The following is a 27,746-nucleotide window of genomic DNA, read 5'->3' as shown; positions in this document are numbered from 1 at the left end:
TAAACAGAAATTATACACATCTTTATTTATAGAATATACAAGCAGCCCACAAACGAACCTATCTGTGCAGAAATATTTTAACATTCCTTCCAAACAAGGAAGATGCTGAAATGACATTGTCATTCACAAAAAGACTACATACATATTTGCCACCAAGTGAAGACAAAACCACAACAGTAAATTACACATGGATTATTGGCTTGTGCAACTGACCCAGCTGTTTTTCAAAGGCAAGATAAATTTAAAACCTCTTTTTTTTTAAAAAATGAGCATAACTATACCTTTTACATAACTAAGTTTATTTCCTGTTTTTTAAGATTAATTTCAACTCGTTCTCAGTGCTGTCAAAACTGCACTCCAATTAATGGTCATAATTTAGAGCTTGTCTGTACTTTGGATACTCAATTTGTTCAAATATTAATGAAAATATACAAGACAAAATATTCATGGTCAAGAAACAGTTACGCCTTAGCCAGATGAAATCTATAATTTATTATAGATGAATGTAATTTACCTACAACTGAAATTGGAAAGCTTGAGGAACAAGTAATGATGGTAATGGGTTTCTTTCTTCTCTCTCACCTTTTTAATAGTTCAGTAAAACCCCTGGTATCCAGCCCCTGTGGGGATTGATAGATGCTGGATAAGTGAATTTTCTGGTTACTTGAAATTGCATGTTGCACAGATTGGTGAACTAACAGCAAAGCATGCCAATTTTAAGGTTCATATTTTTTAACCTATTTATTTTCCACAATTTTTTTGCCTGTTTCTTGAATTCCAGATAGTGGGAGTTTTACTGTATCTGCAAATGTTAACACTGCAATGTGGTCTGCAGCTAGGTCAGTTAACAAATTGACATTTTGATTACTTCAAAATATTTTTTTTAATCTCAATATTTTGCCAATATTTAAGTAATCAAAAATATCAAAGCCACCTGAGTAGGATAATATTAATTAGTAATTCAAAGACAAAGGAAATGAGGTAAATTATCTGCAAGTGTGATTATGTCCCTTTCAAACGACTGATTAACAGCACATCACATTTCCATAATGTTAACGAAAGGAGCATATTTAATAGATTATTTTTGAAATGCACCTCAGGAAGGCAGTTGAAAAAACTGAGTACAAACAAAACTAAAGTTTGGCCAAAAGTACGCAAATACATTTAAAAGACAAAAACACAAGATCAGGTAATTTCACAAAAAGAAAACTTGTGTGTCTCATTATTGACATGTATGACATGCAAAAAAATCCTCAGTCCACGCTACAACTTTAACCTTAAATCAATCAGTAAATACTAAAATTAGCCTCACAGTGTAGCTGTTAATTTCACATGCACACTTGCAAATTTGTCTTTATTAGTTGGTTGAAAGGAATAACACCAAGTGCCATGAATGTGCAAATAGGACAAGGCACATTCAAGGATAAAAGGGGAGATGAAAAAAACCCCTCATCTTCAGATCCATTCATCAGAGTTGAACAATACTCTAATTGCAACAATGTGGAAAATGAGAAAAGTCTATTGCAAATTCATCCTCTAGTATTTACTGACTTGCATCCCAAACTGTTTAAAACAAACCTGCAGAATCAAATAATAATAATCAGCTACTTTTGTAATAATTTATACACAAATTTATCTTGTCTCCATTCCACCTCTCTCCCTCCAAAATCTGCACTAAAAATCTGAAATGTTACTGCATACTTTTATCTTGCAGCTTTAAGATGTCATTGTATTACTTCATTAATATAATTTATCATTTTCAATTAGCCTATCTACAATCATTGCTTTTCTCTGTATCAAGCTTTTTGATTTAGTTTCCGCTATTTATTGCTTTAATATAATGATTTTCAAATCACTATAACAAAAACAAACGGCATCCAAATAATTTTTCTTACAAGAGTAAATGCATTGGTGAAATACATGATAACCCATATGATTATGGATTCTAGTTATCTTACTTAAAAGTGATCCTGATTAATTACTTGGATATTAAAGTGCAATACTTTGACGTCATACGCGTTCTGTTCATTGAAAGTCAATATCAGAATAAGTTCATATAATAAACAGAAATATGAGAAAGCATACCTCTTGTATGTCCCTTTCTGTATAAAATTTACATCTATTCAAAAGGTAAATTAAGTTGCCACTGTTTACGTGTATATTCCAATTGGTCAAGTTCATATGTTACAACAAAAGCATTATTCACATTCAGAGAACACAAATGTCTTCAATATTGTACAAAACTGCTTATTTACAGAATAGATTTTATTCTACTGAATGAATTTATAACATATTGAAATAGTGAATAAGTAAAACTTTGATACAATAAATTACCCTGTAAAATCTTGATACATCCTTTCAAGAAAGGCTAATTCTGTGAATTTTGTAAAGTGGTTGCCCAACAGATTGTATCCACATAGCAATCAGTCTCAAAGTATATTACAGGCCATCCCTGAGTAATAACTGCCTTCTGCCTTTACAGATGTCCATAAATAAGCTGTGACTATGCTAGAAAATGCACAAAAATTCCTCAATGGTAACCATACTGTATTGTAATGAGGGGCATCAAAATCACAAATGACTGATTAAAAAAAGTACAATTAATAAAAGTGAAGTGAGAGAGAAAATTTAGTTCTGCAGTTTGGATGTTTGAATTTAATAATACTATGGGAGCTCATTCACACAGATGGATATGCCAAAGTCAGGGGTTCACAACTCAGGGATGGACTGTAGCAGGAGATCTTTGTGAAACTAAAAGCAAACAAGACTTGTGCAGATTCATACATTACATTACCCTAATTCTGTGATTAAGTCAAGAACTTAATCACATTATTCTCTGATGTATCCATACAAATTAAATTTGCCTCTTTACACACATTCTTCCTCATTCCTGTTCATCCACTTCTGTAAAAATGTCACTGAAGAAATATTCAGCAACTTTTGTTGGCAGCATTTGATGCGTGTCCTGTTCCATTGCACAGCAGGCTTCCTCTGTGTAGGATTCTGACTGCCAACTCTGTAATGATGAGTTACACTTCACCTGCAAAGTAAGAGACACAAGTAATAACATGTGCCACACTTGAAAGTAGTCACTATCAGCATGCCAAAAGAACAGTGGGACTCACTTTTCTTGCAAGCAAACCCTTGAATCTAAACAAGATTTATCACTGAGTATCTACTTTCCAATCAATCTTACCAAGCCAAGAGCTCGTCATTCTAATCTTCATTGGTTCCATTAAGCATTGGTAGACACAAATGCAAAATCCATAGCTCACCATAGTCATAGGCAAAACCCAAGGGTTAGATACACAAACATGACCCTGAATATTAAGTTATCTGGATCAGGGGTTGATTTCTTGTTTGCAGGTTACCGAGAAATTGAGAAATGTGCTGATGGAAAGAAAAGTGCACTGCTAGGCCATCTATTTCAGGTATTTTAATCAAACTTTGAAATAAACTCCTGGAGTGCCAGTTGATGAAGTAGACAAAGACGATGCGGTCAAACAATATTCATGGCTTTTATTAACAGAAACTTATGGTACAATAATGCCACCAGGTTAGTGTAACAGTTGATTGTCTGGCTGTAGTCAATGGCCAGTCATTTCTTAGTGTGATTTTTCAAAACTACCACCTGGGCTCGCCACGGACTCTTACTGGGTTCAATTACTCCCTCTTTAAGCAATCTCTGGGTCTCAGCTTTGATAAACTAACGATCCTCCTTGCTGTAAGAATGGCTCTTAGTAGCGATGGGCCGACACTCAGGGGATAAATCACTGAAAAGGGAGGGAGCTTTGATCTTTAATGTGGACAGACCACAGTAACTTGCATGGGGGATGGTAAGTGTAGGTAGTGACCCATCAAAATTTAACACTAAATTTTGGCTCAGGCATTACAAAAAGCCAAACATCAGCAAGGCAATGTCCCTGCAAGTTTAAAGTAACTTTACACTTGTCCCATACAGTTTTTGTAAGTTCACTACAAGCCATCGAGATCTTTCGGTTTGCTGGATATCTCCGCAAATTTAAGGCTTTGGCGACTTTCTCGTGGATGTAGCCGTCAGTACTCCCCCATTCACCTCCCCCTTCATAGTCAACCGTTCCAGTCCGTAACATCCCCAAAGTTTTACAGTCAATCACAGGGGAACTTCGTGTTGATCTCACCTCACCGTCACTTGAAACTGATTCAGTCAGCTCGTCTGAAGATTCCTCCTTTTCACAGTTGTCTTCCATTCCCGCTGCTCCAGGATGAATTTTCGTGGTGCTTCTCTTTCTTATCAGTGGGAGTACTTTTCGCCTTGCATGCTTTAGCAGTGACCGAGTTTCCAACAATAGCTGCAGGTAGAAAATCAGACTGGGCACTTCTGTCTGGGGTGCCAGCTCTTATCACAGAAGTAGAATTTGCCAGGGGTTCGTCCTTTTCTTTCCTTCGGGGTTCCAGCACTCCTGGATGTTTCTCCTTTGGTTTCTAGCATTTCACTGGACCGCATAGCATTTCTCAGTGTTTTGGCTAGAGTGACTGCCCGATCGTAGGTTAAAGGCTCTGTCTCCAGCAGCTTCCAACGGATGTAACTGGAGTCGATTCTGTTGACAAAAGTATCCAGCTTCAAGGCATTGCGGTGTTGTTGCACATGACTGCCCTGACATCACATTCGTTTGCCAGTGAGTCGAGGGCTAGAGCATAGGCAGCATCAGTTTCCCCGGGTTTCTGGCGTCTAGTCAGCAACTGGTGTCGAGCATGCACCACGTTCCGTGGTGCCGTGTAGTAAGCAGTCAGATGTTCCCGGGCCATAGCCAGAGTGATAGCTCCTTGTATTAAGGCAAAGGGGACTTCACCCAGCAGGGAATTCAGGAGGCCCCAATGTATCGCCTCATCGACCACTTTGTTTCGAGTCATGTAGTAATCGAAACAAGCAATCCAGTGCTTGAAAATTTCTCTGGCCCTCGGGGCAGACTGGTTGATTATCAGCCGCTCTGGCCCAAGGGCTGCATCCATTTCTGCTAATAAAATTGTAATGCCAGTTGATGAAGTAGACAAAGATGATGTTGTCATCTTTATGATGACCACAATAATCATGGCTTTTATTAGCAGAAACTTATGGTACAATAATGAAAGACAATGGATGCATATACAGTTATATCCAAGGGGAGTGTCCTTAACGGTAGAGATAATGCACAGCCAATGTTAGTCCAGCAAGGCTCGCCAGAGGGGAGACAGGCAAGCTTACCAGAGATTCACCACAAATCTAATATTAAATTGCCAGCCTTATGAATGCTATTACAATAATATTTTTATATTATCTAGTTAAAAAAAAATCATTGCAGGTTAGTCATGACTGAAATGAATGAGCAGTGTGAAGGGAGATCTGGCCATTTGGTTCCAAGCAAAAGAAAAAGAATCAAATTATTTAATTGCCTCCATTGATTATTTCTTCAACGTAATCAAAACTATAAAATTCCAAATTTAAAAATGTGCGCATATAAAGGTAAAGGTTAGAGAAATAAAAACTGCAGATGCTGGAATCTAGAATTAAAAAAAATGAGAACCTGGAGAACTCAGCATGCGTGGAAAAGTTCACATTCAACCCTGAGATTTTTTTTTCCTGATGGCCAGGCAGAATTTCCACTTATTCTGGAACTGTAAACTGTACACAAAGTTCAAAATACATACCATATAGAAAAGAATAAAATCCAAACAAACAAACTGTACAAAACAGAAAAAAATTCCGTAATAAATAAAGTACAAAGAAGTGTCCTTAAACAAGTCTCTGAGTTTGAAGGAGTCTGATGGTGAAGGAGTAACAACTGATCCTGAACCTGGTGGTACGAGTCTCATGGCACCTATACCTCTTTCCTGATGGAAACAGCAAGAAAAGAGCATGTTCTAGGTGGTGTGGATTCTTGATGATTGCTGCTGCTCTCTGATGGTAGTGTTCCAAGTAGATTTCCTTGATGACAGGGAGAATTTTGCCTGTAATGTACTGGGCTGAGTCCACTACATTTTATGGGGCTTTCCGCTCAGTGGCATTGGTGCCCCTATACCAGGCCACAATGCAGCTGAGTCAGCACACTTTCCACAACACATGCATAGAAGTTTGCTAAGGTTTCCAAAGTCATACCAATCCTGTCCAAACTCTTGAGGAAGTAGAGGTGCTTTCTTCACAATTACATTAGTACATTGGATCCAAAATTGGTCCTCCGAGATGGTGACCGAGGAATATAAAAATGTTCTCCCTCCAGCTCTGATCCACCAATGCTCATGGAATCTTATATTTTTGGCTTTCTGTTCCCAAATTCAACAAATTGCTCTTTGATTTTTGGTGACATCGAGTGAGAATTTGTTAATTTGCCAAATTTTCAATCTCCCTCCTGCATGCTGACTCATAGCTTCTTTGTATACAGCCCTCTACTGTGGTATCATCAACAAATTTGTAGTGTTGTACTGAGCCATACAGTCATAGGTGTATAGCGAGTAGAGCAGGGAGCTAAGTAAGCAACCATGTAGTGCTCCAGTGCTGATGGAGATTGTGGAAGAGATGTTTTTGCCAATCCTCCCTGATTGGGGTCTGGAGATGAGGAAATCCAGGATCCAATTACACAGTAGGGTCTTTGGGTTTGCTGATCAGTTTTGAGGGATGATGGTGTTGAACACCAAAATGTAATCCAAAAAGAGCATTTTTTTTTTTAAATTTTTTTTTTTTTCACACCATAAATCACATTAGCCATGATATACACTATTTCTTTTTCACACATATACAGTGACTTTTTCTCCCCCCCCCCCTTTCCTCCCAAACCACCCCCCCACCCCCCCCTCTCATCCATTTTAGGTATACAATCTAGGTTGCATTAAGCCAGTCAGACAATGTTGTCATTCAACAAAATTACACCAGAAATTCTACTGAGTCCATTCTTTTCTTTCCTTCTCCTTCCATCAACTTAGGTACTGTTTGTCCCCGGTAGGTTTTCGCTATTGTATTTAATGTAAGGCTCCTATACTTGTTCGAATATTTCAATCTTATTTCTTAACCAATATGTTATTTTTTTTAATGGAATACATTTATTCATTTAAATTTGGTAGTTTCTTCCTTTTAATTTGGTTATGTATTCCATTAATATTTAAAGACATATAGTTCAGCGTAGCCCTTTTATATTTTGTTTATCTTCTCTTTCCGTTTTTCCATCATTACCTTTCCTCCTTTTCCATTTCTGTTTTCTTATTTTCAACTCTTTATAAGACAACATTCCTACAACATCTAACATTTTCCTTATTCTCCTATTTCTATCTTATTTATCCCCAATCTCCCCTTCCCCTCCTGAGTTGTCCTTTATCCCTTGTCGGACAACCACATCTCCCCTCTCCATTTGGATTTGCGAATCCACTCGCAAGCGTCAACTGATTTTGCAGTGACCGCTATTTCCCCCCACCCCGCCTCCCCCAGAAAAGATTTCACTTTTCATATGTCACAAAGGTCACTCTTTTAATTCCCTCCTTATTCTCTCTATTCCATTACCTTCCCTTATTAATTCTTGTCTATACTATCTATATTTTCCTCTAAGTACAGATACATTCATGTATGCTCATTGTCTCTATTCACTCTTATACCTCTTTACCCGCATACATATCAATCGTGATCATTTTTACTCTCATTACCCGTCTTCATCCCTCAGTCTATTTTTGTCTTTACCTACATACATATCAATCGTGATCATTTTAACTCTCATTACCCGTGTTCCTCCCTCAGTCTATTTTTGTAATTGTTCTGCAAATTTTCGTGCTTCTTCTGGATCCGAGAATAGTCTGTTTTGTTGTCCTGGAATAAATATTTTCAATACCGCTGGATGCTTTAGTATAAATTTATACCCTTTCTTCCATAAAATCGCCTTTGCTGTATTGAACTCTTTTCTCTTCTTTAGGAGTTCAAAACTTATATCTGGGTAAATGAAGATTTTTTGCCCTTTATACTCCAGTGGTTTGTTGCCCTCTCTTACTTTTTCCATTGTCTTCTCCAGTACCTTTTCTCTTGTAGTATATCTTAGAAATTTTACTACAATAGATCTTGGTTTTTGTTGTGGTTGTGGTTTAGAGGCCAATACTCTATGTGCCCTTTCTATTTCCATTTCTTGCTGTAGTTCTGGACATCCTAGGGTCTGAGGGATCCACTCTTTTATAAACTCCCTCATATTCTTGCCTTCTTCATCTTCCTTAAGGCCCACTATCTTTATGTTGTTTCTTCTGTTATGGTTTTCCATTGTATCTATTTTTTGAGCTAGTAGTTCTTGTGTCTCTTTAGTTTTTTTATTAGATTTCTCCAATTTCTTTTTTAAGTCTTCTACCTCCATTTCTGCTGCTACTGCCCGCTCTTCCATCTTGTCCATTTTTTTTCCCATTTCTGTTAAGGTCATCTCCATTTTATTTATTTTCTCTTCTGTGTTGTTTATTCTTTTTCTTAAATCCTTAAATTCCTGTGTTTGCCATTCTTTAAATGACTCCATGTATCCTTTAATAAGAGCAAGTATATCCTTTACCTTGCCTATCTTTTCTTCTTCTATTTCACCATACTCTTCCTCTTCTTCTTCCTCTGGGTTGACCATCTGTTGTTTCTTTGTTGCCCTTTCCTCCTCTTCTTTCTTGTTTCTATTGTCTTCTGTGGTCTCTTCTTGCTGCAGGTGTTCTGCAGCTGTCGTTGCCGGCTGTGGAGATCAACTCCCCAGCTGGTCCCCCCTCCCGTCGGTGTGTTTTTTTTCATTCGCATCGCGCATGCGCGAAGTTTCGCGCATGCGCGGTTGCGCACTTTTGCTCGGCTCTGCGAGCCATTTTTGTAGTCCATTATTTACCGACCTGAGGGAGCGGGTTTCTCTCTCCGCAGCGGGCCTCTTCGGACAGGTAAGGCCTTCACCTTTTTCCTCCTTTGTCTTCTCTTCCTCTCTTCTTGCCGTTGTTTTCGATTTTTCTTTTTTTGTCGCCATCTTCTTTCCACCTTTATACTCACTTTTCTGTAACTTTTATTTCTGTGCCTTTGTGTTTTCTCTTGTTTTTCCCGACTTTTCTGGAGAGGGCTGGAGTTCACCGTCCGGCCACTACTCCATCACGTGACTCCTCCAAAAGGAGCATCTTGATGTATGCATCTTAGCTGTTCAGATATTCCAGGGTTTTGTGCAGAACCAATGACATTGCATCTGCCATAAACCTGTTGCTTCGTTTGGCCAATTGGAATGGATCCAGGTCACCACTCAGACAGTAGCTGATATGGTTCAACAACAGCCACTCAAAACGCCATGACTGTGGATACAAATGCCACTAGTCGGTAGTCATTTAGAAAAGGAGGAAAAAAGGAGGAAGAAAGGAGGAAAAAGAAAGGAGGAAAAAAAGAAGAAAAAAAAAGAAAAAAAGAAAAAAAAAAGAAAAAAAAGAAAAAAAAAGAAAGGAGGAAAAACCCAACACCCAACCCCAACCAACCAATTTTCCCTTGCAACCGCTGCAATCGTGTCTGCCTGTCCCGCATCGGACTGGTCAGCCACAAGCGAGCCTGCAGCTGACGTGGACTTTTTACCCCCTCCATAAATCTTCGTCCGCGAAGCCAAGCCAAAGAAGAAAAAAAAAAAGAGAGTCGGTAGTCATTTAGAAAAGTTACCACACTTTTCTTGGGCATCGGTATGTTTAAGGCCTGTTTGAAACAGCTGGGTACCACCCTCTGTCTGAGTCAGATGTTGAAGAATCTGAATACTTTGGCCAGTTGGTCAGCACAGGTTTTCAGTACTCAGCTAGGTACTCCATCCAGACCAGATGCTTTCCTTGGATTCACTCTCCTAAAGGCAGCCTGCACATCATCTTCAGATACTGAAGAGAATAATTTGGGCACGTGGGAGTATGTAGTGGTCTTCATTGTTCTGGTCGTCAAATCAGGCATAGAAGGCATTGAGCTCATCTGGGAGTGAAGCTTTGTTGTCTCCTATTGCACTGAATTTGGTTTTGTAGCAGGTTACGTCATTTACGTCACAGCTGTCGTGTATCCTTCGTGGTTTCCAAAGTGGTTTTCCATAGGTGGTAACTACTTCTTGCAGAGTGTTCTGGATCTCCAGACAAATGTCCGTAAACTCGGCTCGTCAGGTGAATTCCTTTTTTTTTTAATTTTATTGTTGATTTTCAAAGACATATGACAACAGTTCAATTTGTTTCAATGCTTACGTATAACATATTGAGTCTGTTTTTCCCCACCAACCCCCCATGATCCAAAACAACTGAGAATAAAGTTATATAAATCATATAAAAACAAATAAAAAAACAAACACCAGTGAGGTCAATGACCCTTGCAGAAAATTGAAGAAAAACTGAAAAAAAAAAACACCAAGTACTTAAATAAAAAGGGGCGAGGGACAAAAAAAAACAAACAGGAGCACGTAGCCTGCACCATATCCCACTTCTTTGATCCCAATCGTTTCTCTGCTGGGATGGATTGATTCATTTCTCTTATTCCAAAGGAGTGAAATTATATCTGTGTGTTTCAGATAAGTTTGCCACACTCTAACGAATGTGTCAGATTTCCTTCTTAAATTGTACGTAATTTTTTTTCCAGGGGAATGCAACTCTATTTCCATATTCCATTGTGTAATATTTAGTTGGGAGTCGGATTTCCATGTAAACGCTATACACATCCTGGCTACTGACTGCGATGATCTCTAGAACCTTCTTTTTAGGCTCTGTCTGTCTGTATGCAGGCATACAATAAAATAACACAAATGGTAACTTACTCCAGTTGGGGAACTACTGGTGTTGGGTTTGCTGCCACCTGCCTTTTCAGACAATTCTGTTTTTGTAGTAGGAGAGCCATTTGCTTCTATATCTTCAGCATCTTCTGCAGGTGGAATTGGCTTTTTACTGGAAAGCTGTGGGAGGTGTATGTGGGGTTTCTGAAGTCTCATCCTTTTGGGCTTCACTTCACTTTCACCTTCAGAAGATTTTTTTGATATGAAGGATAAAAATCCTCGAGGTTTACGTCCTGGTCTGTTAAAAATTAAAATAAAAGTTATGGACAATTAGATTTCTTCAACTACATTTTGTGAAAAATCATCAGTAAAATGTTTATGTGCCGATTTAAATTTTACATTTTTAAAAATTCTCCAACTGTACATTAATCAAGGATGTCTTATAAACACAGAACCTTGGACCAATATCCACAAGTCATGCAGCTAACAGAACAGAGAGAAAAATTAATTTAATTTAAATTTAAGTTTCCGTGGATACAAACCAAGTGGTCCACTTAGAAACTAATCTTCAATTAGAAGAAACTGACCGCTGCTGACAAGCACACCTAAGTTTAAGCAGTACCTAAGTTTAAGGTGTGATCTATGTTAAGAACCTAGGTCTCTTGCACAATTTCTAGAGAGAGCAACACCTTTAATTTGATTAAAAATAAAGTATTGTAGCAGCTACTGTGGTAGATGCTACTAAATAAAGGCAAACACACACAAAGGTAGTCAACTCAAGACTGGTTTATTGCAGACATACACAGACCTTTTATTCCCTGCCTGTTAATGAGCTTGTTAGTGAACAGCTATGAGCCATTAGCGCCCCAGGCCTTTAGGCGGGAGCTTCATCTGATCCACTCGCTGTACTTTGGCACCCAGCACTGATAGCCCGCAGTGTCAGGTAAGTCTGTGATCTGACGGTGGCAGTTCGCAATACCGTGCTGTGTGCCTGCTACAGTATATTATGAAACATAAAAATGTAAATATTTGCAAAATTTTCCAACCAACAACTCTATCTAACAAGTTTTCTTTTACACATTAATAGAAAATAAATCTACAAAAAAAATTAATCATCATGTGGGTTAATATGCACCTCAGCCAAAAGCATAAAAGTTTAGGAATATTAAGAGGTACAGGGCATACCAGAACCAAATAATTACCAATTGCATTACAGCTTAAGTGCTTGTACAACTGCATCAGGAAAATGTTTTCAGTATTCACAACTAGAACCATCCAGTGTTATTCATTTCAACCTTCTTGACAACTTATTACAGGCTTTTTCTCCATCCTCCCCACTTTCTCTGCAACTTTAATTTGATGCAAGGCAATTGATCCAAGGAGGTTAATTCTGTTTCTTTTCTAACAGGTGCTTATTGATTTAATTTCCAGCAATTTCCTTCTTTTCAGATTTCCAGCATCTTCAAAATTTTTCTTTAAAATGTTATTTGTTCATGTTTATTGTCCCATGTACTAAGATGCGTTTGTTTTGTGAACAGTCCAGCTAGACATCCCATACATATGTTGCCATATTACCACAAGCCTCCCTTCCTGACAAGCTGAACATCTATACACAGTTCTTTTTTTTTTAAATTTTTTTATTTTTCACACCATAAACCACATTGACCAAGATACATACATTTTCCTTTTCAAATATATAGTGTCATTTTCTCCCCCCCCTCCCTCCTCCCATCCCACCTTCCTTACATCCCCCCATTCATTTAAAGTACAGAATCTAAGATACATTAAACCAGTCAAACAATGTTGTCATTCAAAAAAAATAAACAAGAAATTCCAGAGTCAATTCTTTTCATTTCCTTCTCCTTTCGTTATTTTAGGTGGTAGATGTCCCCGGTAGGTTTTCTCTATTGTGTTTCATGTATGGCTCCTATATTTGTTCAAATATTTCAACATTATTTCTTAAATTATATGTTATTTTTTCTAATGGAATACATTTATTCATTTCTATATACCATTGTTGTATTCTCAAATTATCTTCCAATTTCCAGGTTGACATAATACATTTTTTTGGTACGGCTAGAGGTATCATAACAAATCTTTTTTGTGCACCATCCAAATCAAGTCCAAATTCTTTGTTTTTTATGTTACTTAGGAGGAAGATCTCTGGTTTTTTTGGTATATTGTTTTCTGTAATTTTATTTAATATCTGGTTTAGATCTTCCCAAAATTTTTCCACTTTCTCACATGTCCAGATTGCATGAATTGTTGTTCCCATTTCTTTTTTACAACGAAAACATCTGTCAGAAATTGTTGGGTCCCATTTATTTAACTTTTGAGGTGTAATGTATAGCCTGTGTATCCAGTTATATTGTATCATACGTAACCTCATGTTTATTGTATTTCTCATAGTTCCAGAGCATAACTTCTCCCATGTTTCCTTCTTTATCTTTATGTTTAAATCTTGTTCCCATTTTTGTTTAGTTTTACCATTTGTTTCCTCATTCTCCTTTTCTTGCAGTTTAATATACATATTTGTTATAAATGTTTTGATTATCATTGTATCTGTAATCACATATTCAAAGTTACTTCCCTCTGGCAAACTCAAATTGCTTCCTAATTTATCCTTCAAGTAGGATCTCAATTGGTAATATGCCAGCGCTGTATCTTGAGTTATATTATATTTATCCTTCATTTGTTCAAAGGATAGTAATTTATTTCCTAAAAACAATTTTCTATTCTTTTGATCCCTTTTTTCTCCCATTCTTTAAAGGAAAGGTTATCTTTTGTAAAAGGGATTAACTGATTTTGCGTCAGTATTAGCTTTGGTAATTGGTAATTTGTTTTATTCCTTTCTACATGAATCTTCTTCCAAATATTGAGCAGATGATGTAATACTGGAGAACTCCTACGTTGTACCAATTTTTCATCCCATTTATATATGTTCAGGTATCTTCTCCCCTATTTTATCTAGTTCTAATCTAGTCCAATCTGGCTTTTCCCTTGTTTGATAAAAATCTGATAGGTATCTTAATTGTGCAGCTCTATAATAATTTTTAAAGTTTGGCAGTTGTAAGCCTCCTTGTTTATACCATTCTGTTAATTTATCTAGTGCTATCCTCGGTTTTCCCCCTTTCCATAAAAATTTCCTTATTATTTTCTTTAACTCCTTCAAGAATTTCTCTGTCAAGTGTACTGGCAATGCCTGAAATAGGTATTGTATCCTTGGGAAAATGTTCATTTTAATACAGTTTATCCTTCCTATTAGTGTTAGTGGTAAATCTTTCCAATGCTCTAAATCGTCCTGGAATTTTTTTCATTAGTGGATAATAATTGAGTTTTATAGATGGCCAAGGTTTTATTTATTTCTATACCTAGTTATCTTATTGCTTGCATTTGCCATCTGAATGGTGATTCTTTCTTAAATTTTGAGAAATCCGCATTATTCATTGGCATTGCTTCACTTTTATTTGCGTTAATCTTGTAACCCGACACTTCTCCATATTCCTTCAATTTCTGATGTAATTCTTTTATTGACAATTCTGGTTCGGTTAAGTATACTATAACATCATTTGCAACTAAACTGATTTTATATTCCTTGTCTTTTATTTTTATCCTTTTATTTTATTTTCTGTTCTTATCAATTCTGCTAGTGGTTCTATAGCTAACGCGAACAATAAAGGTGATAGTGGGCATCCCTGCCTTGTTGATCTGCTTAAATTAAATTGCTTTGATATATATCCATTTACTGTGACTTTCGCCAATGGCCCCTGATATAATGCTTTAATCCAATTAATATACTTCTCTGGTAAACTGAATTTTTACAATACTTTGAATAAATAATTCCATTCTACTCTGTCAAAGGCCTTCTCTGCGTCTAAAGCAACTGCTACTGTTGGCACTTTACTCCCTTCTACTGCATGAATTAAGTTAATAAATTTACAAATATTGTCTGTTGTGCGTCTTTTTTTAATAAATCCAGTTTGGTCTAGATTTACCATTTTTGGTACATACTCTGCTAATCTGTTTGCTAATAGTTTAGCTATTATCTTATAATCTGTGTTAAGTAATGATATTGGTCTATATGACGCTGGTGCGAGTGGATCTTTCCCTTGCTTTAGTATTACTGTAATTATTGCTGTTTTACATGAATCTGGTAAGCTTTGTGTTTTATCAATCTGGTTGATTACTTCCAGGATGGGAGGAATTAATAAATCTTTAAATGTTTTATAGAATTCTATTGGGAATCCATCCTCTCCTGGTGTTTTATTATTTGGTTATTTTTTATTATCTCTTGTATTTCTACTATTTCAAATGGTTCTATTAATTTATTTTGTTCCTCTATTTGTAATTTTGGTAGTTCAATTTTAGTTAAAAATTCATCTATTTTGTCTTCTTTCCCTTCGTTTTCAGTTTGGTATAGTTGTTCGTAGAATTCTCTGAAGTTTTCATTAATCTCCATTGGATTATATGTGATTTGTTTGTCTTTTTTCCTTGATGCCAATACAATTCTCATAGTTTGTTCTATCTTAAGCTGCCATGCTAGAATTTTGTGCGTTTTTTTCTCCTAGTTCATAATATTTCTGTTTTGTCTTTATTATGTTCTTCTCCACCTTATATGTTTGTAATGTTTCATATTTTATTTTTTTATCTGCCAATTCTCTTCTTTTAGTTGTGTCTTCCTTCATTGCTAATTCTTTTTCTATATTTGCTATTTCCCTTTCCAACTGCTCTGTTTCCTGATTGTGGTCCTTCTTCATCTTGGTTACATAACTTATTATTTGCCCTCTGATGAACGCTTTCATTGCATCCCATAGTATAAACTTATCTTTCACTGATTCCGTATTTATTTCAAAGTACATTTTAATTTGTCTTTCAATGAATTCTCTAAAATCCTGCCTTTTAAGTAGCATGGAGTTTAATCTCCATCTATACATTCTTGGAGGGATGTCCTCTAACTCTATTGTCAATATCAAGGGAGAGTGGTCCGATAATATTCTAGCTTTATATTCTGTTTTTCTTACTCTGTCTTGAATACGAGCTGATAACAGGAATAGGTCTATTCTTGAGTACGTTTTATGTCTACCCGAATAATATGAATATTCCTTTTCCTTTGGGTGTTGTTTCCTCCATATATCCAAAAGTTGCATTTCTTGCATCGATTTAATTATAAATTTGGTTACTTTGTTCTTTCTGTTAATTTTTTTCCCAGTTTTATCCATGTTTGAATCCAAATTAAGGTTGAAATCCCCTCCTATTAATATGTTCCCTTGCGTGTCTTCTATCTTCAAAAATATCTTGCATAAATTTTTGATCTTCTTCGTTAGGTGAATATACATTGAGTAAATTCCAAAACTCCGAATTTATCTGACATTTTATCCTTACATATCTCCCTGCTGAATCTATTATTTCCTCTTCTATTTTAATTGGTACATTTTTACTGATTAATATAGCTACTCCTCTAGCTTTTGAATTATATGACGCTGCTGTTACATGTCCTACCCAATCTCTCTTTAATTTCTTATGCTCCATTTCAGTTAAATGTGTTTCTTGTACGAATGCTATATCTATTTTTTCTTTTTTCAGTAAATTTAGCAGTTTCTTCCTTTTGATTTGGTTATGTATTCCATTAATATTTAAAGTCATATAGTTCAACGTAGACATTTCATACTTTGTTTATCTTTCCTTTCCGCTTCCTCATCATCACCTTTCCTTCTTATCCATTTTAGCTTTCTTGTTTTGAACACTTTATAAGACAACATTTCTAAAACATCAAACATTTCCCTTATTCTCCTATCTAAAATTTCTTTAACCCCATTCTCCCCTCCCCCTCCTGAGTTGCCCTTTATCCCTTGTCAGGCAACCACATCTCCCCTCTCCATTTGGATTTGCGAATTCACTCGCAAGCGTCAACTGATTTTGCAGTGACCGTAACTCCTCCCCACCCAGCCCCCCCGGAAAAGTTTTCAATTTTCATATATAACAAAAGTCACTCTTTTAATTCCCTCCTTATATATGTATATATATATATATATATATATATATATGTATATATATTTTTTTTCTTTGGCTTGGCTTCGCGGACGAAGATTTATGGAGGGGGTAAAAAGTCCACGTCAGCTGCAGGCTCGTTTGTGGCTGACAAGTCCGATGCGGGACAGGCAGACACGATTGCAGCGGTTGCAAGGGAAAATTGGTTGGTTGGGGTTGGGTGTTGGGTTTTTCCTCCTTTGCCTTTTGTCAGTGAGGTGGGCTCTGCGGTCTTCTTCAAAGGAGGTTGCTGCCCGCCAAACTGTGAGGCGCCAAGATGCACGGTTTGAGGCGTTATCAGCCCACTGGCGGTGGTCAATGTGGCAGGCACCAAGAGATTTCTTTAGGCAGTCCTTGTACCTTTTCTTTGGTGCACCTCTGTCACGGTGGGTATGTATATATATATATTTCGTGCTTCCTCTGGATCCGAGAATAGTCTGTTTTGTTGCCCTGGAATAACTATTTTAAGTACCGCTGGGTACTTTAACATAAACTTATATCCTTTTTTCCATAGGATCGTTTTTGCTGTATTGAACTCCTTCCTCTTCTTCAGGAGTTCAAAACTTATGTCTGGATAGAAAAAAATTTTTTGACCTTTGTATTCCAGTGGCTTTTTGTTTTCTCTTATTTTCTTCATTGCTTTCTTCAATATATTTTCTCTTGTTGTATATCTTAAGAATTTTACTGAAATGGATCTTGGTTTTTGCTGCGGCTGTGGTTTCGGGGCTAGTGTTCTATGTGCCCTCTCTATTTCTTCCTGTAATTCTGGTCTTCCTAGGACCCTGGGGATCCAATCTTTTATAAATTCTCTCATATTCTTGCCTTCTTCATCTTCCTTAAGGCCCACTATCTTTATATTATTTCTTCTATTATAGTTTTCCATTATATCCATCTTCTGAGCTAACAGCTCTTGTGCCTCTAACTTTTTTATTAGATTTTTCTAATTTCTCTTTTAAGTCCTCTACTTCCATTTCTACGATTATTTCTCGTTCTTCCACATTGTCCACTCTTTTTCCTATCTCTGATATGACCATCTCTATTTTATTCATTTTTTCTTCTGCACTCTTAATTCTTTTTATTTCATTAAATTCTTGTAATTGCCATTCTTTTACTGATTCCATATATTCTTTAAAAAAAAATATATCCATTGTCCTGCCTTTCCCTTCTTCTTCCATTTCTCTATGTTCATAACATAACAATAACAGGTCATTAGGCCCTTCTAATCCGCACCGAACTCTTCTTCTTCCTCTGGGTTGGCCATCTGTTGTTTCCTTTTTGCTCTCTTCTTTCTTGTTCTCGTTGTTTTCTTGTTCTCTTCCTGTTGCTGTGTTGCACTGTCACTCTCAGCTGTGGAGATAAACTCCTCAGCTGTTCCCCCCTCCCGTCAGTGTGTTTTTTTTCATGCGCATCGCGCATGCGCGACTCCTCCGCGAGCCATTTTTGTAGTCCCGAGCTCAGGACTTCCACCGACCTTAGGGAGCGGGCTTCTCTCTCCGCGGCGGGCCTCCTCGGACAGGTAAGGCCTTCACCTTCTTCTTCTGACGTTCTTTCATCTTCTCTTCTTCCCGTTGCTTTCGACTTTTCTCTCTTCGCTGCCATTTTCTTCTCACCTTTACTTTTACTTTGTTTTAATTTTTATTCTTGTACCTTTGTGTTTTGTGTGTTTTTTTTCAACTTTTCCGGAGAGGGATGGAATTCCCTGACCGGCCACTACTCCATCACATGACTCCTCCATCTATACACAGTTCGATGCAGAACACACCACGACACCAAAGAAAGCCCCATTACCTTCTGAGAAACAGGCATCCTGCATAGCTACAGCTGAGGTAAAGAGGATCCTATCCAAAGTGAACCTGCACAATCCAGAAGGACCAGATAACATACCTGGTCAAGTGCTGAGGGGCTGTATGGACTAGCTGATTGAGGTCATAATGGACATCTTCAATGTCTGACTCCAGCAGTCCATTGTCCCCGCAGAATTCAAGGGAGCCACCAACATCCTGGTATCCAAGACAGTGAAGGTATATGGATGAAATATCTACTGTCCAATGGCACTGACCTCCACAATCAAAGTGTTTTGAGTGACTGGCAAAGGACTGCATCAATGTGCGCCCACCAGCCAAAATGGACCCATTTCAGTTTGCCTATCAGCCAAACTGATCTAGATGAAGCAACAGCTCTGACCCTCCATTCCATCCTGACCCTCCAAGAGAATGATGCCTCATATGCCAGGCATCGACTTCAGTTCAGTGTTCAAATCAATCGTCCCTAAGAGACTGGTGGATAAAATGTTCTTCCTGGGACTCAGTACCCCTCTCTGAAACTGCATCCTACACTTCTTGATTTGTCTTGGTTGGCAGCAAAATCTCAAGCCCTATCATCCTGAAGCACACCTCAGGGCTGCATGTTCAGCTCGCTACTGTTCATGCTGCTAACTGTACTGCCAGGTTCAGCTCCAACAGAATTATCAAGTTTGCAGATGACACAACAGAAATTGGCCTTGATGGCAACAATGATGGGTTGGCTTACAGAGAGGCTTGTACAGTGGTGCAAGAGCAACAACCCAAGTCTCAACATGGACAAGACAAAAGAGATGATTGTGGACTTCAGGAGCTTGAGGACCATCCCCACTATATATCAATGACACCCTCGAAGAGAGAATAGGAAGCACCAAGTTCCTTGGCATCCATTTAAAAGATGATCTATCCTGGACCAACAACACCTCATAACTCACTCAGGAAGACACAGCAGCGCCTACACTTCCTAAGGCTACTACCCACCAACCTAACATTGTTCTTTCGGAGCACAATAGAGAGTGTCTTGACTGGCTGCGTCATAGTGTCGTATGGTAGCTGCAAAGCATCAATTCGGAGGTCAGTACAGAAGGTGAGTAAAACTGCTGAGAAGATCAGTGGCGTCTCCCTTCCCTCGATGGACAATATTTACAGGGAGTGGTGCTTAAAAAGGGGTCAGAGAATAATTAAGGTCCCTCATCATTCAGCCCACAATATCTTTGAGACAAACTTCAAGAAATACATACAGGAGCATAAAAAGCAGAACTACCAGGCTGGGAAACAGCTTCTTCCTGCAGGCAGTGAGGTTGCTGAACAATTCAACTAAAAACCTGTAAATTGGGGGTGTGGCCATATGAAGGACCTAGACGGGCGTGTTTTGGTTGAACTCTCTGTGAAGAATGCAAAATAGACGGTTAAAACTTGAAAATCAAGATTTTCTTCATCAAAAATGGATAAAGCTAGCACAAAGAAGCCAAGGCAACCGAAAACAAAGACGGAAGAAGCTCCTCTTCAACCAGGAATTTTGCGTGAAAATCTGAAAGGGAGCAGTGCAAAAATGGTGACAGAACGGGCAGAACCAGGTAAATGGGGAGTCAGGTCAAGAGCTGAACATCATCCTGGGAAAAAAATGGAGAATTTGAGTAAGTGTTGAATAAGCCTTGAAATGATGAGAGAGATGATGGAAAAAATGAACAAAGAGATTGTTAAAGATCTGATGGAGAGCATAGGTCGAGCAGAAGTTGAATTGACGAAAACACATAAAAACTTGAGGCTTTTGGAAAAAAAAGCCAAAGAATGGGAGTTCTAACAAGGATGGCTTGAAAAAATTGGTAATATGGAGAACTTCAGTAAATGGAACAATATCCAAATTATTGGACTAAAGGAAAGAATCAAGGGAAGAGACCTGGTGAACTTTTTTCAAAAATGGATCTCACAAGCGTTGGGAGAGGACAAGTTTGGAGATAAACTGTATATCAAGAGGGCTCACCAAACACTTGGACCCAGAAGAGCTGGTGACCAGAGACCAAGACGAGTTCTGGTGAGGTTTTTAAGCTAACGAGAATGGGAGATAATTCTGGGAGCAGCATGTGTCCACCCTAAACAGAATAATAGCCAGCCCAAGGTTGATCATGAAAAGGTACTTTTTTTTTCAAGACCAACCTTAATTAAACAAAGGATTTGAAAATATGAAAAGACAATTATGTGCTAAAAACTTGAAATATTCAATGATATACCCTGAGGCTTTGAGGGTCAAAGGATTTTTCAAGACAAAGAACGAAGTAGAAGATTTTTGCAAAGTTTGCAAAAAAGATTGAGGTTGCTGAGGGAGAAGATTGTGAAATGTATGTATTTCTTTTTTAAATATCTTATTTAAAAATGTTCCATAAATGTATTGACCATAATTAACATAGTAGTATGGATTTCAAAAGAAACAAATTTAAGTTATGTACATGATGGTTTTCATCCCCATTCCAAAAACCCCTCCTTCCTATCCTCCACCCTCATAAATTATATAGATAGAAAGGTTCTATCCAAATCTCCAGATTCCTCAATTACTCAGAGGATAATCTCGCAGGTCGAGATGCATAGGATGGATATCATTGCAAGTTTAACCCCATTATTTGGGTGTACAGGCACCAAATTTGCAAACACAGAGTACTTGTTCCTCAAATAATATGTATTTTTTCCCCCCAATGGATGCAACTTTTAATTTCTGCATGCCACCTTAGCATACCTAAAGATACATCAGACTTCCAGGTAACTGCAATGCATTTCCTCACTACTGCTAATGCTAATTTAGCAAATTCCAATTGATCAATTGATCATTTTAATTTAAGTCTTGTACCTTCAATATTTCCCTAATAAAAATAATCAGAACTTTATAGAAAGACAATTCCTGTAACTTGTTCCAAAAAATTCCATAAATTTACCCAAAAGGGCCTTACACTTGTCTCAGTTCTATTTCAATACAACTAGATAAAAACATAGTTGGTCCAAGCTTATCTCTCAAATATGCTCTTAATTGAAAATAACAAAAAAAAAGAGAGTATTATGTGGTATAGCTTGTTCCCCAGTTGCTCAAATGACATTAATTGACCCCTTTCATAACCAATCTTCGGCATTTACAATCCCCTTACGAAACCAAATATTCAAAAACTGATTATCCCTTGAGGGGACTTTGGATCAATGGCATTTTAGTCGATATGGACCCTCTTCCACCAATATCATCATTGTAAAAATATTTATAATGGAACTAAGTAAAAGTAGTCAAAGTTGTATTTTTTTTAATTTTTGCTAAACCGTCTTGTATTTATTGTTAAAAAGTAAAAGGTATAGAAGTGTTCACGGAGAACTCAGTAGAAGAGGAAAAAAATTCTGGGAAAAGTAGTAGCTGTGTGGAGACTCCAGTCTCGGGAAGAATGGCGTGTGGAAAGGAATGACAAAAAAGGTGCTAAAGGAAGGGGTTCTTCTTCCTCAATAGATCCCGCCGGCTTTTCTTGTGGCTTTCAGAGCTCTACGTATACATCACCGTCAGGGCAGGGACACTGTGTTTTTCTTAGAAGAGTCAAAGAGATCTTATTGTTAAAAATATTGTTTTAAAGAAGAATATGGATAGAACATTGAAATTTATTAGTTTTAATGTTAATGGAATTAAGAGAAAATAGGTCTTGGTGTACCAAAACTTAAATGCAGATATAGGCTTTTTACAAAAAAAACTTACCAAATTGGAACATGCAAAATTAAAAAGAGGATGGGTGGGGCAAGTAATATCATCTTAATTTGGATCAAAAGCAAGAGGTGTAGCAATTTTAATTAATAAAATATACTATTAATAACAGAAGAGACATTAACGGATCAAGCTGGAAGATTTGTAATGGCACGTTGTAAAATTTATCCAGAATCATGTATGTTTATAAATATTTATGCTCCAAACTATGAAGAAGTCATTATGAAGGGTATCTTTTTAAAACTTGCAGGAGGAAGGCAAAATATATTGTTTGGAGATATCAATTTATGTTTAGATCCAATATTGTACAAATCAGCAAGAACAACAAAGATGAAAGCTGCAAAAACTACATTATCATTTATGAAGAATTTAAATTTAATTTTATATGGAGGTGGCTCAACCCCTTAGAAATAGACTATTCAAGGGTACATGATTCACAGCCAAGGATCGACCTATTTTTAATGTCAGCTCAGGTACAAAGTAGTGGTAAAAATGGAGTATTTGGAAAAATTTTATCAGACCACTCACCACTAACGTTAACTTTTAAGATAATGGAAAAGCAAGAAACTATGTATGATGGTGTCTTAATGCTATATTGCTAAAGAAGAAGGATTTATGTGAATTTATTAAGAGACAGATAGAAATATTTTGTGAAAACAATCTTCCTTCCGTTGACAATAGTCTCCTAATATGGGACACACTTAAAACTTATTTGAGGGGACGAATTATTTCTTATACTAAAAATCTTGAGAGAATATGCGAGAGAATTAGAAGGTTTAGAGAAGGATATAACAAAATTGGAAAAGGAATATCATATCAGGATTGGAAGAAAAATAAAATTCGAGAATAAAAAGTTACAAAATAATACACTATAAATATACAGATCAGAAAAAATGATACTAAAAACTAAGCAAACATATTATGAGCTAGGAGAATGGGGACACAAATTGTTATCTTGGGAGGTTAAAGCAGAGGAGTCCTGCATTATGATAAATGCCACAGAAACAGAAATGATACAATAACATAAAATCAAAAAAAGTAATAATACATTTAGACAATACTATATGAAACTATATAAATCAGAATTAGTAGGAGATGAAAATGAAATGGAAGAATTTTTAACAAACGTTGAACTACCTAAATTAGAAAAGAGAGAAAAAGAAATAGAGAAAGTTTTCTGTGCTTTACAAGCTAATAAGACCCCAGAGGAAGATGGATTCCCTCCAGAGTTTTATAGATAATTTCAAGATTAGTTGATGCCTCTTTCGTTGGATGTATTGCAGTGGAGACCCAAATCCTCCCAGAAACTTTTTCAACTACTAATTACAGTACTACCGAAGAAAGATAGAGATCTACTAAAAACCTCATCATACAGACCAGCATCACTTCTGAATGCAGACTATAAAATCATAGCAAAGGCATTAGCTAATACAGTAGTTCGCAACCTTTTTCTTTCCACCCACATACCACCTTAAGCAATCCCTTACCAATCACAGAGCACCTATGGCATAGGGAATACTTAAAGTGGTATGAGAGTGGAAAAAGGTTTAGATTGGGTGAGTATTTACCAAAATTAATACGTACAGATCAGGTAGAATTTGTTAAAGGAAGACTGTCTTCAAATAGTCTAAGTAGATTATTCAATATAATACATCTGGAAAAATCAAGGTTGAATCTAATCATAACTATTTCTTTAGATGCAGAAAAGGCATTTGATTGACTCAGATGGTATTTCTTATATAAAACGTTGGAAAAATTTGGTGTAGGCAGAAAATTCATAAATCGGATAAAAACTATCATAAGCCACAAGCTAAAAATTATAACTAATAACCAAATGTCATCTATTTTTCCCTTGAGTAGATCAAGTAGGCAGGGGTGTCCCCTATCACCAGCATTATTTATTCTAGCTATTGAATCTCTGGTGGAGACATCAAGAGATCCAGACATTAAGGGCTTTAAAGTTGGACAGGAAGAACATAAAATTAGTTTATTTGCTGACAATGTGCTATTATCTGTCAGATTCAGCTGAATCACTGATAAGATTACAAATATTATGAGAAAAATATGGAAGAATATCAGGATACAAAATAAATATAGATAAAAGTGAAATAATGCCATTGCAGAATTTTGATTATGAAAGATATTAAGAAAGCAGTAGATTTAAATGTAAGAAGGATGGAATTAAATACTTAGGAATAATAACATAAAAATTGACAGAACTTATACAAGCTTAATTATATACCTCTACTAGAAACAATAGAAAAAGATTTACAGAAATGGAGAGATCTAGTGATTACATTGATAGGAAGGGTAAATTGTATAAAAAGGTAATGCCAAGACTACAGGAACTCTTTCAATTGTTGCCTATTGTACTTAACTAAAAAATTATATAATTGCATAATTCCTATGGAATAACAAAATACCAAGAATTGGACTAGAAAAGTTAACATGGGACTATTAACCGGGAGGAATTAGACTTTCAGATTTTAAGAAGTATCTATCAGCAGAAGCAAGATTTTTATCATCTTTCTTTGAAAGAAACTGTCCCCCTTTGTGGATTTAAATGGGACTGAATTCAATAAGACGAGAAAATGAAGGACTTTATAAGTGGAATGTCAATAACAAAAAATATGGATAATCCTATATTAATACACATGATTAGAATATGGCAAGAAATAAATGAATTTATCAGGAAAAAAAAGCAGGTATATCACTGAGGACACCATTAAAAATGTACTATGGATCTGGGTAACAAAATGTTGAATTCATGGTGTGACAAAGGAATAAGATATGTTGATGATTGTTACATGCAAGAACCTCTGATGTCTTTTGAACAACTAAAAGTATGGAGTCGCTAATAGGACATTCTTCTGCTTTCTTCAATTAAGATTGTTCTTAAGAGAAAGATGGGTTTGAAACTTGGCCCCACCTGAGATAAGTGAGATAGAACAAATGATTTGGCTGGGGAATGCACCTAAATTTATATCTAAGATGTAATTTGCTCTCCAAAATGAAAGTGCAAAGCCAGGTTCACAGAGATCGAGAGAGAGAGATGGGAGTCAGATCTAGGAGTTGCAATAATGGAAAGATGTTGGTTTGATTGGTGTTTTAGATAGTATGATGTCAATTATAAATGCAATATATGGATTAGTGCAATATAATTTCCTACACCACTTATACCTCACGCCACAGAAGTTCCATAACTCGAAATCTGAAATATTGGAAACGTGTTTTAGGTGTGGGATAGAAATACGAATGTTCTAACATGCTACGTGGTTGTGTGTGAAGGTGAGACCTTTCTGGCAGGATATTACTGAAATACTAACAAGAATGGCCTTCGAGGATGACCCAGAGCTTCATCTTTAGGGCAATTTTATTGAAGTAAGTAATAAACTAACTAAAAAATTTCATTTGTTAAAATAGCTTTAGCTGTGCCAAAAAAAAGTGTTGCGATTACTTGGAAGTCTGACTCCCCTCGACAGATAGCAGGATGGAAGACAGATGAATAGTTGTGTTCCTATGAAAAAAAACATACAATCTAAAAAAAATTAATATGATGCATTTATACAAATATGGCAACCATGTCTGGACTATACAAGGCCCCCCCCCAAAGAAAATTTTCATTTTTTTTTTAAACCCAATTGTAAGTCCTAATGGTGTATGGATTTATTCTGGGAAGAGGAAGAGAGGAAAGAGGATGTTATGCTTTGTTTTGTAAGAAAAATAAGTTATATACATAAATTTATATATTTTAAAAATGGAAAAGTTTGATAAGTATATTTATGGAAAAAAACAAATATATTCAAACAAACAAACCAGTGAATTATTTCTGTGTGTATTTATTTTGGATTTCTACATATATATGCCATTGGTGTGTCGGGTGTGTTGCGTGTCTGCACTATGGTCCAAAGATGCACTGTTTCATCAGGTTACATACATGTATGTAAAATCAGATGACAATAAATTTGAACTTGATAAAACTGCAAAAAAGTATAAAAGTGCAGAGTTGCAGAAGGAAATTATTAGTAAAGTTATTTTGCCTTTGTTCTGTACTAATGCAAAGATCAGTCAGGGGGTCGGATGAGGGCAGGAAGGAAACTGCTTAAACCTGGTGGTGCGTGATCTCACACTTGGGAATCTTATTCCCAAAAGGATGGGGATGAGAGTGTGTGACTTGGGGGGGACACGAGTCTTTTAATATGCTGGTTCCTGCTTATTAAGCAGATATGACTACACACCCAAAGTTGTCCAGCTACTACATGAATATTTATTAGATCCTACTGTGCAGGTCTTTGGACTCAGACAGCTTCAAGAAAAGTGCAGAGAACAAAACATCACCTTTGTTGACCTCACCAAAGCCTTCGACACCGTGAGCTGGAAAGGGCTTTGGCAAATACTAGAGCGCCTCGGATGCCCCCCAAAGTTCCTCAACATGGTTATCCAACTGCACGAAAACCAACAAGGTCGGGTCAGATACAGCAATGAGCTCTCTGAACCCTTCTCAATTAACAATGGCGTGAAGCAAGGCTGTGTTCTCGCACCAACCCTCTTTTCAATCTTCTTCAGCATGATGCTGAACCAAGCCATGAAAGACTTCAACAATGAAGACGCTGTTTACATCCGATACCGCACAGATGGCAGTCTCTTCAATCTGAGGCGCCTGCAAGCTCACACCAAGACACAAGAGCAACTTGTCCGTGAGCTACTCTTTGCAGACGATGCCGCTTTAGTTGCCCATTCAGAGCCAGCTCTTCAGTACTTGACGTCCTGTTTTGCGGAAACTGCCAAAATGTTTGGCCTGGAAGTCAGCCTGAAGAAAACTGAGGTCCTCCATCAGCCAGCTCCCCACCATGACTACCAGCCACCCCCCCAAATCTCCATCGGGCACACAAAACTCAAAACAGTCAACCAGTTTACCTATCTCGGCTGCACCATTTCATCGGATGCAAGGATCGACAACGAGATAGACAACAGACTCACCAAGGCAAATAGCGCCTTTGGAAGACTACACAAAAGAGTCTGGAAAAACAACCAACTGAAAAACCTCACAAAGATTAGCATATACAGAGCCGTTGTCATACCCACACTCCTGTTCGGCTCCGAATCATGGATCCTCTACCGGCATCACCTACGGCTCCAAGAACGCTTCCACCAGCATTGTCTCCGCTGCATCATCAACATTCATTGGAGCGACTTCATCCCTAACATCGAAGTACTCGAGATGGCAGAGGCTGACGGCATCGAATCCACGCTGCTGAAGATCCAACTACGCTGGGTAGGTCATGTCTCCAGAATGGAGGACCATCGTCTTCCCAAGATCGTGTTATATGGCGAGCCCTCCACTGGCCACCGTGACAGAGGTGCACCAAAGAAGAGGTACAAGGACTGCCTAAAGAAATCTCTTGGTGCCTGCCACATTGACCACTGCCAGTGGGCTGATATCACCTCAAACCGTGTATCTTGGCGCCTCACAGTTCGGCGGGCAGCAACCTCCTT

General features: G+C 37.2%; 1 protein-coding gene across 6 annotated transcripts in view; it reads right to left on the bottom strand.

Moving 5' to 3' along the window:
• The window catches only part of LOC138763083 (transcription factor TFIIIB component B'' homolog), a 135,335-nt gene continuing 107,589 nt past the window's right edge, over positions 1–27,746 (bottom strand). For all 6 annotated transcript variants that reach the window (XM_069936683.1, XM_069936710.1, XM_069936700.1 and 3 more), the window contains 2 exons: positions 10,746–10,998; positions 1–3,040 (listed from right to left, as the gene is read on the bottom strand). In XM_069936683.1, coding sequence (XP_069792784.1) covers positions 2,885–3,040; positions 10,746–10,998 — 409 coding nt within the window. In that variant the 3' untranslated portion in view covers positions 1–2,884. The remainder of the gene's footprint in view (positions 3,041–10,745; positions 10,999–27,746) is intronic.

This window comes from Narcine bancroftii, chromosome 1, assembly GCF_036971445.1.
Source record: "Narcine bancroftii isolate sNarBan1 chromosome 1, sNarBan1.hap1, whole genome shotgun sequence".
NCBI lineage: Eukaryota > Metazoa > Chordata > Chondrichthyes > Torpediniformes > Narcinidae > Narcine > Narcine bancroftii.
The sequence above is the reverse complement of the archived record's forward strand: the minus strand, read 5'-3'. Positions and strand labels throughout refer to the sequence as shown.